At 36.1% G+C, this 14,513-nt stretch overlaps 1 protein-coding gene across 1 annotated transcript; it reads right to left on the reverse strand.

Moving 5' to 3' along the window:
- Nucleotides 1–2,043: 2,043 nt before the first annotated feature.
- Nucleotides 2,044–2,849, reverse strand: LOC131939943 (zinc finger protein 627-like). The gene is made up of 2 exons (XM_059298473.1): nucleotides 2,676–2,849; nucleotides 2,044–2,271 (listed from the first exon to the last, which is right to left on the reverse strand). The coding sequence occupies exons 1-2, from the start codon at nucleotides 2,847–2,849 to the stop codon at nucleotides 2,044–2,046; spliced, it is 402 nt and encodes a 133-aa protein (XP_059154456.1).
- Between the last annotated feature and the right edge of the window lie 11,664 nt (nucleotides 2,850–14,513).

A 14,513-nucleotide genomic window follows, 5' to 3' on the forward strand; every position in this document is an offset into this window, starting at 1 on the left:
ATTGAATAGGGGTTTTTATACAGAATTGACATTTCAATTGGTTTTAAGCTTGATCTACACGTAGTTACTGCACATTAATACTGTAGTCATAGCTATACCCGTAAAGTTCCCTTTTTAAACCTGACGGTCTATAGCGCAAGTGAAGTAGAGTTCACTTATTTCTGTGACCTCGGAATATGAAGATATAGTGTGGTCAGCACTATGCCCAGCCGCCTTTACTTTCCCTAACGTGATTTAGGTACCCATCAGAGTTTGGTGTACTCAGGGACGGTCTACTGACTTGAACCCGGATTCGAACTCGAGACGTACGGGTTAGCAGTACCGCTAGACCACTCCGTCCTATCATACCCGTAAACCTTGCATCAAATTTCAATCATAATAAAAGTCGCATTTAGAGTTTTTTAAGGCGACTCTACTTGGGGGGGGGGGGGGGGCTCTGCCCCACCGACAGACAGCCTGAGACAGCCAACCCTTCCCCCACAACCCACCCACCCTGGAGCACGTCTAACTTCCCCTTCAACGAAACACAATTTGTTTAGAAAATAAACTTTTACCAGTTGTTATGACTGAGATTAGCATAGGGTAGAGGACTGAGATAAAATATAGTTTAATTCTTAATTTTATTTATGTCAATAATATTTTAATTCGTAATTGTATTAATGCCTATACTATTATAGTGTTTAAGTGTAGGTTAGATAAATCATACTAGCTTTAATAGGAATAGTCACTAATTTGTTCGACTGTAGACTATGTCCACCCGCTAGATACAAGCCTTTAGGTCTATGATGCATTCTCTAAAAACTAGCATAGACCTAACCCATACTAACCTTGGAGATCTGGACGAAACTGAGGCAATCACACACGTTTTCATTCCCTTATATAAATTTATATACCTTTTCATAAACTATTACAAACCGGACTATTACAACTCACAGCACGAGAACTGGGACGAGAACACAAGGACGAAAGAGATAGGGTACAAACAACATTCACCCCCACTCATCCCCCTTCACACTTTCACTACATCCCCCACCGCTAACTCTAAAATTATATGAAAAGTAATTTCTAACTCCAAAAACCTCTAACTAGTATAACAGTGGTGGCTAACTTATATTGAATTGAAGTAACATGAAAGCCAATAACTAATAACCTAAGTATTACAAAATACTTTCATAATGTAAACAAAAAGTAAGGTATTAAAACTAATGCAGTAGTTGGTTGATTTTGGAGTTGTCTCTCCCCAGCTAACGAGCCTCGAGACTTTTCAGTTAACTAACCATGAGCTTTTACCGATTCTTCCACAATAATACTCTTTCAAACGGTCTATGGGGGCAAGTGCAGTAGAGTTCGTCCGTTTCTGTGATCTAGACATAAGGAGAAATAATGTGGTCAACACTATGTCCAGCCGCCTTTACTTTCCCTATAGTATAGAGATAGGTAGCCATCAGAGCTGTGTGAACTTAGGGACGTTCCAATAAACTGAATGCTGATTCGAACGCAAGACTTTAATATTAGCAGTCTAACGTTCTAACGTTGGACCACGTCATCCCCTTTACTCTTTCACTACAAGGGTAGTGTAGATTGCAGGTGTATGGACTAAACAGGCCTAGATGGAGACAGTCAACGAGGGATGAATTAGATTGTAATTACGGACGACGGCATCAATGTGTTGCAGACACGTATCTAGTTGGCCTGGGTGACCGTAATGGGGGGGGGGGGGGGGCAAACGGGGAAGTTTATTAACAGGGTCTGATATTTAATAAGGTACCCTAGAACTGTGGCGACATGTAAATTGCAGTAGGCTTGAGTGGGACGTATTGGTGCATAATAAGCCCACAACTGGACATTAGAGATGGGTTAGAGATGGGAGAGATGGGACACACACGGATAGTTGGGGTGAGGAAACTGATGGCATGTCTCTGTGAGCTAGTGGCAAGCCACGAGATGCCTGTACTGTAGTAGACCTAGGCTAGGATAGACCGTTAAGGAAAAAGTAGAGTAGTCGGGCTAAGGACTTTAGTTGTTGTAGACAGTTCGAAAGGTTTATTGAAGAGGGCCGTAACCACTTGGACAAACAAATATTGAAAGTATTGAACTAATACTCGCCATAAAGAGACCAACCTTTGAGTTAGGTGACTCCATGAGATGGCTCTGTTTCCTGTTGTCAGCGTGGATACGCTCGTGTTTTTTCCAGGTGCTGGGGTCATTAAACCTCTTACCGCACACGGAGCAGGCGAACGGTTTCTCACCTGTGTGGATACGCTCGTGGATCTGAGGATGGTCACAAGGTTACAGGTGTAAATCTTCTTACTGGGAAATCTGTTAATAAATGTTTGTGATTGCAATAATAATGTCGTAATTTCCCTTTTTAAAACTTACGGTCCATGGGGAAAGTGAAGTAGACCTCGGCATATGAAGGAAAAGTTTGGTCAGCACTATGCCCAGCAGCTTTAACTTTCCCTAACGTGAGTTAGGTACCCATCAGAGCTGAATCGACTCATGAATATTCTACTGACTTGAACCAGGATTCGCACTCGAGACTTTCCGGTTCGCAGACTAAAGCTCTACAGCTGGCCACATCGTCCCATGATTGCAATAGTAAATGTCGACTTAGTTTTGGGCTAAGTAAAGAGGGAGACTGACAGCCATCTAGCAGACATTAAGCCAGCACTTACCTTGATGTAGCCAGCTTGTGAGAACGTCCTGCCACAGAACCGGCATGCCAGTTTGTTGTTGGAACTGTTGTTTTTGTACCCGCCCGGTGACAAGGACTTCTCTTTCTTGACAGACGGATCTGACTTGTATCCGTCGGTGAGAGATTCGATTTGCTTGGAGTAGGACTCGGCCATTTTAGCGGGGTACTCGTCGCTCAACTTAGAGTTGTTTTTGTTGTTTCTGGCGTTGTGGCGAACTTGATACGGAATTTTGTTGAAAATAATATGGTAGATGTTTTAAATGTATAACCACAATTTTATTTAAAGAAGAAAAATAAAAAAATGCAGGCATATTCGAATGTAGAAAAAGTTTTAATTATGCAACAGGAAAAGCGTTTAAAGTTGTGAAAAGAACGCATAAAACAATGACGTCACAAATGTTTATACATTAACTAATGACGTCATCTGCCGTGTTTAGAATAAGATGAAATGAACTATTTCATTCAAATTTGATTTAGATCTAGATCTACGTACGCTATGAAATGTATACAATACAATTTTTCCAGCCTGAACTTATAAAATTGATTTTATCTATTTGGATTCTAGATCTAGAGATTCTAGATCTAGACTAGATCTAAATCTAAGCGAAAACTATACGTAGAAGCTAAGTCGCTAAGGTCTAGATTTAGACTCGGATGATTATAAATACCGGTGTCCGATAATGGAATCTTCTTTTAAAAAAAGGGGGGTGTTGGGTTGTTAGTAGTATTGTAATCTCGACTAATTTTATGGTTAGAAGTTAGGGTTAGGCGTATGGTAAGGCCCGGGTTGGGGTTAGGGACAGGGTTAGCATTGATATTAGCCAGCCAAGTGTGTATTTAGTTAACTACCAGTAACGTAACACTCTTATTTTAAAAGAAGATTCCATTATTGGACACCGGTGTAAACATATTTTATAGAAGTCTTTGTTTAACTATGGAACTTGCTAATTTAGGATAAAAAAAATTAATTTGAAAGAATAAGCATATTCGCGTAAGTTTAACTTTTTTTTATATGCCTTTTATTCTCCATTAAATTTTAGGTACCTAAATAGCTGAGATGATAGTGTACTTAATACCACACATGTGATGCGGGATCGAGACATACCAAGTCGAACTTTTTTTTTTAATATGTGAATCTTCCGATTTTAGACTATAAAGAAATGAACTAATTCATTCAAATTTGATCTAGATCTATAGATCTACTTATTAAGACGTACGCTATGAAATATATACAATTTTATCGGTCAAACTAATACAAATTACTTAAAAGGCTGGTGGAACTATTTGAACATTTTTTCAACTATTTGGAAATTTTTTCAAGTGAACGTTTTAATTGGACACATACATACTATGCACATTCTCATGGATTACCAGATGTCAAATATCAACTGACAAACTACAAACCAAGAAAGGGTATTGTTACATTAATTAACATATACATTATTAACTGATAATATTTAATTTTATATTTTGTCATAAATATATAACAGATCAAAATGTCAAGTTATTTTATGAGTATGGAAAAAAATTGTAGCCCTAGCGATAGAACTAGGAATTAAAAAGGAAGATAGATGGGCATTTGCAAGAGAACGAGAAGCAGCAGAAAAAGAAGCAAGAGACAAACAAAGAGACAAAGAAAGAGAAAAATCCCGACTAGCTCATGAAAAATTGATGACAGAATTAGATGCTGAGATAGAAATAGTGCGAAATAGATCAAGAGCTATTACAGAGACAAATGAAAAATAAATTAGAAAGTGAACAGGCAAAACTTAAAGATGAAAATGAAGAACAGAGTAACATAATCCAGGAAGAGTTGAAACCCAATGATAAAATAGTGGGTGAACTTAGTAATAATTTCAAGGTGACAGAAACATTAGAATGTCTTAAGATTGACGCTTTATTGACTCAAACGCAGGTACGCAAGAATATTATTAAAAGTTGTATCGTAAATCCATCAGATAATGGCAATCAACAAGAAATAAGTCTATCGGAGGATGGCAGTCAACAAGAAATAAGTCAATCGGAGAATGGCAGCCAATATGATTTAATAAGCCCATCAGTGAATGGCAGTGATGATTTAATAAGTCCATCCGAGAATGGCAGTAATCATGATAAAATTAGTCTATCGGGTTATAGAAAAATAATGATAATAAACAAGTAGTGTATAGAAATAAGCAACAACGGAGAGAACGTACCTATAGAAGAATTACTAAGAAAATTTTAGTCAAATTATAAAGAAAATTTACTAGAACTCAAAAATAAATTTAAAAAGGAGATGGAGAACTTAGCAAAGAAATTTATGAATGAATTGAAGTCAATTAAGAATCAAAAGGAAGTTAAGAAATATGAAACAAGAACTAGAAACTACAATGTAATTAGTAACGCACAAACTGAAAGTAGAAGAAATTTATCAAGTGGTGAACACAATAACAAGAATTATAAAAAGCCAAAATCTAACAGTTGTTTTTACTGTTGAAAAACAGCTCATTACCAAGATCAATGTTGGTATAGATTGGCAAATCAGAGAAGAAACAGTTATGTACAAAGAACTTCATGTGGTAAATACAGTAAAAACAAGAATTTAAGAAAGAATATATCATGTTGCAAGCAGAAATACCATAAAGTGAACAGGTATACAGATGAATGATACCTAACCAAGAAATATTATGAGAGGCCGAGGCAATGCCATAATATTTGTATTAAGTTGGTTGATAAACCAAGCGAACGAACACAAAGTAAGAAAACTACTGACGTAAATCAGAAAATAGAGAAGAAAGAAATAAAACAGGTAACCAAAGAGAAAGAAGATAATCATCAAGAAAAAACTAAGAGTAATACAAATGAATTCCCAGAATCTTAAGACAATTTTTCATCTCCTATCTCTACCCTCTTTCCGCGTGTCGACACAAATTACCGTCCCAGCCCTTAACACCCAATCGACCCTTTGCTGTGTACTTTCAAAAAGGCTGATGTGCTCTGTAGGTTTGAATGTTGTATTGAATGGAGAACATGTTGAGTGTAAACACGTTTGTTGTACTGAAGGGAGAACATGGTTAGTGAAGTGTAGACATGTTTGTTAGATTGATAGAAGAACATGGTGAGTGTAGACATTTATGATGTATTGAAGTGAGAATATGGTGATTGTAGTGTAGGCATGTAAGTTGTATTGAAGGGAGAACATGGTGAGTGTAGGCATGTATGTTGTATTGAAGGGAGAACATGGTGAGTAGGCGTGTATGTTGTATTGAAGGGAGAACATGGTGGGTTTAGGCGTGTATGTTGTATTGATGTGAGAACATGGTGAGTGGGGTGTAGAAATGTATGTTGTATTAAAGTGAGTGTAGACGCAGCAATTTTGAGCTGTTATATCCATGCTCTCGCTTCAAGTGGTGAATTGGTAGGTTAAAATCCCGTTCAAGTATTCCCTTATGTACGCTCTATGAGATGGACTTTTCTCGTGATCCGGTATACGGTGATTTAGCTTTCTCCATGTTGAGAAACGTTTTTCTTGTCTGAAATGTCATGCTGACGGTGACTGTTTAGAAACAAAAAACAAACAAAATAATAACAAACGTTTTTATGTGGAGAGCACAGCAGCCATTTTCTCTGCACAGCCTCGCCATTTGTCGAGCGCTTCTCAAACCACTGTTTGGTAAAAGATCTGTCATTCTTGTCACATTTAATGTACAATACGTAATTAGGTAGAGAATATCTTTTTTTATTTTTAAACAAACTGTTAATCAAAAATTAATTTAAAGACGTTAATTAATTTATTGATATATTATTTGGTAGATTAACTACATTAATTATAAAATTTCAGAAAAATGACTTTAATTAGGCTATAGTGAAGTCACAATTTAATATGATTTATTTTACAAAAATGTGGTATTAAAATTTGATGAAAAAATATAGCCTAGATCTAAATAAACTAGACCTAAAAAACAAAACTGTACAAAACAAAACTCAACAAAACAAAACATACAAAACAAAACACATAATTTCGGACTACCGTCCTAGAAAGAGGAAAAATAGACAAAAATGATTTACAATGTCAAAAAAGGTGATATACAAGGCATTAAAATGACACCATAATTAAATTGATATTGTACAAATTAAGCCTTTGATATAAACAAAGGCTAAAAGGATTAAATCTCAAAAGTCCGCATGTAGTTCACACAAAACAAACACAAAAAATAATCTGGAATATAAATACCTGGACACTGAGCTCTAAACTACTGTCAAAAGACAGTTATCAGCCTTAACACAAGGCTCACGAACAATCAAGTTGTATACTATCTATTAATGTCATCTGCATAACCATAGTAGCTAAGAATAAACCAAACACTCTCATGGGGATCAACACAGATCACCACACGAAGTGAAAGTCCATTATAATGGCATTCAAATGAACCGTAGCTGTGGGTCAGGCAACAATGAACCTTAACCCTGGCTTAACACAAGCCCAAGCGATACAACTAATACAAGTAGAAAATAAATTATACACTACAATTTAAATAACTATAAAGAAAAGCGTGGGTCTCTTCCTAAATTAGTAAATGAATCCAATAGATACTAAAGTGACCCACGCTTTTCTTTATAGTTATTTAAATAGTAGTGTCTAATATTTAGGAAGAGACCCATGCTTTTTATATAGTTATTTAAATAATAGTGTATAATTTATTTTCTACTTTTTAGTGCATTATTAGATAAAAGCTTGTTATTAAAACGTTTTTATGAATATTTTTTCAGTACTTTACATGTTTTATTTACAATAGTTACATGACTAAAAACCATTGTCAAGTTTATAGCTTAAGTTTCAGTAAAATATTATGGGATGGCGTAGTCTAGTCGTAAAGAACTAGACTGCTGACCCGACTTCGCGCGCCGATTGACGTAGAGCCCTCCCTCGCTGAACGCCCAACACGGCCGTCATGACGCGTGTGGATAGACAAGCCTACTAATTCGGTCTAAATTTTAATTAATTCATAAAAAATTAATTAGGCATCCAATTAAGTCAAATTTAATGTCATAATGCATTGTCTTCATGACTTTACCACGTACCAATTACGAACCGTATCTGTCAGTAAGAAAAGTCCGAATTTTCGCTCGGCGTTTCGATCTAGACAGACTGACGACAAACAGACGACAGAGGAAGTGAGTTAAATAAAAGCTTGTAAAAAATACCTGTAGATTCTACCACCTAACCCAACAGCTAGGAGTAAAGCATAACTGTTAGTCAAGTATAAATAAACCTTATCCCTGGTTAACACAAGCCCAAAACCTTATCCCTGGTTAACACAAGCCCAAGGGATACAACAAAGTAAAGTTCAATGCTGTAAATAATACACTCACACATCAGGTTAAAGGCATAAGCCTAAATATTACATAAATATCCGTGTAAAAAAATAGACTTTACAATAAAAATAAAGTTTTTCTGGCTGCCGGAAACTGACTTCCTCACACCTCGCACACTACATATAAACAAATAGTACCTAATTCACAGATAACAATACGGCACGAAACATAAGACAGAGTTATAAAAAGGAAACTTAATACTAACATTGACAACAATATAAACAAAATATATACAAACTAGCCGTAGACAGCGATGAAAACAATTGTAAAGCGGCGTCATAATACAAAAGTCCGAATAGCATAGCACTTTATGGCCACGCAGGACCTGTGTAGTGATAAAACAAGTTAATTAAAAGTCTAGTGACAATTTAAGCGCAATTTCCTTATGTTATCTAAAAATAGCTCTGTCATAGCGTAAAGCACACACGGGGACAAAACACAAGACGTATAATGCTGGGGTGCGTTCAAGCTAGGAGAACGATCGGTTTGTAGGTGTTTATGTTATTTTAAAAAATTTGTGATCGAACGAAAGTATATTTTTGAAAACTTTTTTGGACAATATTGTTCTAAATTATGACAGGAATCGATTGGTGAAATGTTTCAAGTCGCTAAGAGGTCTGGTTGCCGAGATATGGGCCAAAAACTTCATTTTTTCGAGGTTTTTTGGCTTTTCCGGGAAATCCAGAAAGGAATTCTGGAATTTATTTGGCCCACAATCATCCTCGGAACTTGCTTAACATATTTGCTTTTGGAACTAGTCCTCGATATTGCTTCGTTGAGGAGGAGATACGACTTAAAGCTGCAGAAATCCATCCATCCATCCATCCATCCATCCATCCATCCATCCATCCATCCATCCATCCATCCATCCATCCATCCATCCATCCATCCATCCATCCATCCATCCATCCATCCATCCATCCATCCATCCATCCATCCATCCATCCATCCATCCATCCATCCATCCATCCATCCATCCATCCATCCATCCATCCATCCATCCATCCATCCATCCATCCATCCATCCATCCATCCATCCATCCATCCATCCTTCCTTCCATCCATCCATCCATCCATCCATCCATCCCTTCATCCATCCATCCATCCATCCATCCATCCATCCATCATTCCTTCCATCCAATCCATCCATCCCTCCATCCATTCCTCCATCCATCCAGAAATGATGAGTTAATAATCGCAATTCCAGTATAGAAACTGTGCTAAAAAATGTGGGGGGAAAAACTAAAATGTGGAGATTTTGAACGGTTATTACCTTTTTATCTAGATCTAGACTGACTCACATTGCTTAATGATCGAATTTCAAGGCTTTTAGAATAAAAGACTGACACACATCTTCAAATGTACAATAGGTCAATATTACCACATATGACATGTATTGTCAAGAAAAGTCGGGAAAGACATTTAAATGTAAATTTTAAAACCTCATTTTCTTTTACGCACTGTACTCTATGACCACACAGGACCTGTGTGGGCTTAATAAAAGACGGAAATAGACATTGAAAAGTAAATTTTTAAATGTTATTTCCTTTTACGCACAGCACTTTATGGCCACGCAGGACCTGAGTAGTCAAGCGATTTCATTGGTCCGATTTGTATTCTCAAGCCGTACCTTAGTAATGACCTTTCTGAGCATGCGCAGTGATCGAGTTCGACGGATTTTTGTCAACAAACAAACATGGCTACGTGATTGTCTTCACATCAATTTTTGCAATAACAAACCATTTGTTTTCAACATGACGTGTAAATAATGCAGTTATTGCTCGAAATAACAGATACCATGACAGGAGTACATTGTTCAGCGAAAGAAAATTGAAGGTAATTTTTTTTTAATGCCTGGACGCTAAATCTAGATCTAGTGAAGTCGCCATGCCACCACACAGCGATATCTCACTGACTGCACTGGCTGACGCGCTGACATTAGTTTCTAAATCTACTAATATGTCGTCAATTGTTGTTTAGTACAGCTTAATTCCTTTATAAGTACTAATTTAGTTACCTATTTACCAATGGTAAACACGCTTGTCAATTACTATTTTTAAATAAATGAAACTGTAGAACCCAGTCATAACGACCCACGAATCTAGTAGACCTAGATCTAGAATTTTCTAGATCTAGTCTAGAATAGTCTAGATCTAGATTCTAGTTGATAGTAGTTGTATATTTAGAAATTAACATCTGTGTTTGCTGAGTATTGACTAAAATATAAATTTTAGTATAAGCAGTTTTCTAAATTTATGGTTAGATTTATTCCTTGTGTTTTGATCTATGGTCAGTATAATAATATAAGCCCTATTGACTATTCATTATGATTAGTTTTTCAAAATACAATTTTGTTGACTATGACATTATTAGGTTGTTACAATAGGATGAGTTACTGCTAATATTAGTCATTCTAGTTATGTATATTATTAACTTTTTTAAAATTAAATAAAAGTTGTTCTTTTATTTTTATTTTACAGTCCAACAATTTCTTCAATGAATGCCAAAAAAGCTGGTTGTGTGTGAACCCAAATCAGTTTTGACTGCAAACAAGAATCAAGAAATATAACTGTCCCTTACATTATTTGCTTGCTGACATCTACATATCCAGAAGATATGCCACAATTAGGACTGTGCAAGCATTGTGGATAAAACTTTGAGCTTTCCGCAAGGAAATTTGATGTCGTGAAATGTAAATTTGACCTCATGGTTTACAAGAAGCTCACTTTAGATACACCTACATCATGATGTCAATATTAGAGCCATGTTATCTATAAAGACAGTGGTGTTAGTTTCTCAAAATTCAGATGTTTACTTGGTGAATGGATTTGAAAAAAAAATAATGAATCTCTCATCACTTTACATACTGTTGCGCAAAGTTTTGCTGCGATACTACTAAGTAAGTACACTAAAGCTGCTTATGTTTTTATTAGCAAGATAAATGCTGTTTGTACTAGAACTTAAGAGCAATACAGCAGCAAAGTGCCCATCTACTATAAATAACTTATGATGTCAAGTTATTGAGCTCACCCTCTTCAAGCAGAATTGTGAATGTCGTCATAAGCTAAAGTTGTATGTGAATATTATCAGTACATTATTTGTCAAATTTGTATTAAACTATAGTTCAAATATGCTAAAATGTACTATATCAAGCTTGTGTTAGTCTGGGAAAAAGACAATAGCAACTACACATGTCAATAGTTGATCAGAAAGGTTTAACTTTTAGTGCAAGTAAACTGCGGAATTGTGCAAACTAAACCACTATAAGATTATAAGTGGTAAAACTTCAGAAGAATGTGCAAACTATAGTTGGCAATGGTTTATTTATCAACTGCTTATGTTGAACTTTGAATACTAAAAGTTTCTTCCTGATATTGCTGATAGATTGTTTTTATGGCACTTTAAATGTTTAAAAGTTAATTTTCTCAAAACTTGTTTTTTCAAGATTTTTGCTTATTGTAACTCTAATGTTTTAGCTGTTTGCAGAGATAATGTCTTGAAACTTGGTGTACTTTTTCATTATTCATTTTATGGTGTAACTATACATGTGAGAATAAAATGCATTGTGTACATTTTTATTTTTAAGAAATTTCATAACTTGTATGCCTTGTTTTGAATGATACATTTTTATAAAAATTGAAAAAAAAATGTTTCTTTTACATTTTAATGAAAACAAACTGCTGCTGTAACTCTAGAATGGTTCTAGTTAAATAAACAGAAATAAAACCATCATTATTTGTTCACATTATTGAAACATTAGATTTGTAAAAAAGGTGTTTTTTTCAAGATGGCCGCCGTTACCATGGCAACCATGCATAATTAGGTCCTGAGAATGTGGAATTTTTATTTACAGTTGCTAACTATTAATAATAGTATATTGTTACTTGCTTATCTCTGCTGTGGGCTAGTTTGGTTTTTGCAGTGGAGTGGCCCCTTAAATTTCTTTCCCGACTTTTCTTGACAATACATGTCATATGTGGTCATATTGATCTATTGTACATTTGAAGATGTGTGTCAGTCTTTTATTCTAAAAGCCTAGAAATTAGAACATTATACAAACTAGCCGTAGACAGCGATGAAAACAATTGTAAAGCGGCGTCATAATACAAATGTCCGAACAGCATAGCACTTTATGGCCACGCAGGACCTGTGTAGTGATAAAACAAGTTAATAAAAAGTCTAGTGACAATTTAAGCGCAATTTCCTTATGTTATCTAAAAATAGCTCTGTCATAGCGTAAAGCACACACGGGGACAAAACACAAGACGTATAATGCTGGGGTGCGTTCAAGCTAGGAGAACGATCGGTTTGTAGGTGTTTATGTTATTTTAAAAAATTTGTGATCGAACGAAAGTATATTTTTGAAAACTTTTTTGGACAATATTGTTCTAAATTATGACAGGAATCGATTGGTGAAATGTTTCAAGTCGCTAAGAGGTCTGGTTGCCGAGATATGGGCCAAAAACTTCATTTTTTCGAGGTTTTTTGGCTTTTCCGGGAAATCCAGAAAGGAATTCTGGAATTTATTTGGCCCACAATCATCCTCGGAACTTGCTTAACATATTTGCTTTTGGAACTAGTCCTCGATATTGCTTCGTTGAGGAGGAGATACGACTTAAAGCTGCAGAAATCCATCCATCCATCCATCCATCCATCCTGTGACCTACTTAGGTCCAGTAATGTTTTATTTTGACATTGTATAATACCTTATATGGATTGATGGTGCAACTACCGGGGTTTTTCCACTGTCTTATTAAGGGTGTCTAAGACTAAGAAATTTTCCATCAAGATCTGATTGATTGATTCGGATCAGATGACTACCCCAACCAATGGCTACATGAGTTGAGGATAACCTCCCTTGTGGCCTAAGTCTTTAACTAGATCGCACACACGCGACACGAGGCAGTCTACCTTGATCACGCAGTCTACCTTGATCAAACGGTCTATTAAGACCAGGCCGTCCATTTTGTTTACTGACACACATAAGTCAAAAAGCTTTAAACATTGTTATTGAGATGTAAGTACGATCAACATGAAGCCATCTAGTATTAAATAAAGATAGAAACAAAACTGTTTCAACCTCTTGCCTGTTAGAAAGGGGATAAGGATGAAAGAAAAAACCCTAAGAGATCTAAGTGCAGAAATACTGGGACTTATTTGCCATACTTGTGGTAGAAAAAAGCAATGCTGTGATGACATGGGATAAAAATCTTTTTCAGAGAATTGTTTGGCCAGATTTTTTAACACAGGAGTGTCAAAATGTCTTATTCTAATAATTTATATTGAATTTATTTTAACAATACTGAGATAACTTGGCTTTGTTAGCATTTTTTAAAAAAGCAGAAACATGTTCAAGATGCTAAATTTTTAAAATCTCATGGTGATAATTTAAGTGAAAGCAAAAAATTGTTTTATTTTAACCTTTACCTGTGTAGAATTCTCAAGTTTTAAAGTTTATACAATATTTAACTGTAAGTGTTTACTAAAAAGTTAATTCTAAACAAAAAGAAATTAAGTTAGAATGATAGCTTTATAGGACTTTCTGTAAATTCAATAGTGATGTTACTTCTCTGGTAGATCCAAAAAAGTTGTCGGTGGGGCAAGTGATTGCCAAATTTGGGAAATTAGTTCCTAAGTTTGATGAAACAGATTTGGTCGTTTTCTTTAACTCATTTGAGAGTTTAGCGAAGACATGTGAATGGCCCGAAACTTCCATTACTGCTTTATTGAGCTCGGTCCTTACTGGGAAAGCTGCAAAAACATACCAGGCACTCTCTCACGACGTTCAAAATAACTATAGTTTGGTCAAGACTGCCATTTTGAAGGCCTACGCACTGACGCCCGAGGCCTATCGGATGAAATTCCGAGCACTCCGTAAGTTACCCACTCAATCACATGTGGAATTTCTCTTTGAAAAGGAGAAAATATTCTCAAGGTGGCTACACTCTGAGGAAGTTTCTGAGTTTGAGAAACTCAGGTCACTTATCCTAAGGGAAGAATTCCTAAAGTCCCTGCCTGAAGACATACGACTACACATACTGGATAACAAGATAATTGACATCCAGAAGGCTGCTGAGTCGGCTGACACATATATGTTGGTGCATAAGAAACCACCAGTGTCAGAAAACCGCCTCAACCCCGTGCTTCCCCTTTTTGGCAGCAATCCTCCTGTTGGCCAACACGTGAAGGCATTACAGTCCAGAGAGAAACCAAGATCAACTCTCAATCGTCGAGCAGTATGCCAGTTCTGCAAAAGACCTGGTCATCTTGTCAAGGACTGTTACAAACGTCGTCAATATAACAGAGAGGTGGTGCGTACTTCTGCGCACTATGCTCTATCCCCTCAAGCAGCCAGTTCAACTATGAACTCTAGAATTCTAAAGGACTCTAACCCTAAGTGTCCGCAAGAAGGTAGTCAAGTCTCCACACATTATGTGCAGTCACATTTTGACTGTTCTCGCCA

The sequence above is a fragment of the Physella acuta genome, unplaced genomic scaffold (assembly GCF_028476545.2).
Source record: "Physella acuta isolate Inbredline_101_S28 unplaced genomic scaffold, ASM2847654v3 ptg000303l, whole genome shotgun sequence".
In the NCBI taxonomy this organism is placed as follows: Eukaryota; Metazoa; Mollusca; class Gastropoda; family Physidae; genus Physella; species Physella acuta.

Coding starts and splice junctions, on each gene's coding strand:
- LOC131939943 (XM_059298473.1), bottom strand. CDS start 2,849: ATGGCCGAGTCCTACTCCAAGCAAATCGAATCTCTCACCGACGGATAC. Junction 2,272..2,675: donor CACAAGCTGGCTACATCAAG/GTAAGTGCTGGC, acceptor GACCATCCTCAG/ATCCACGAGCGTATCCACAC.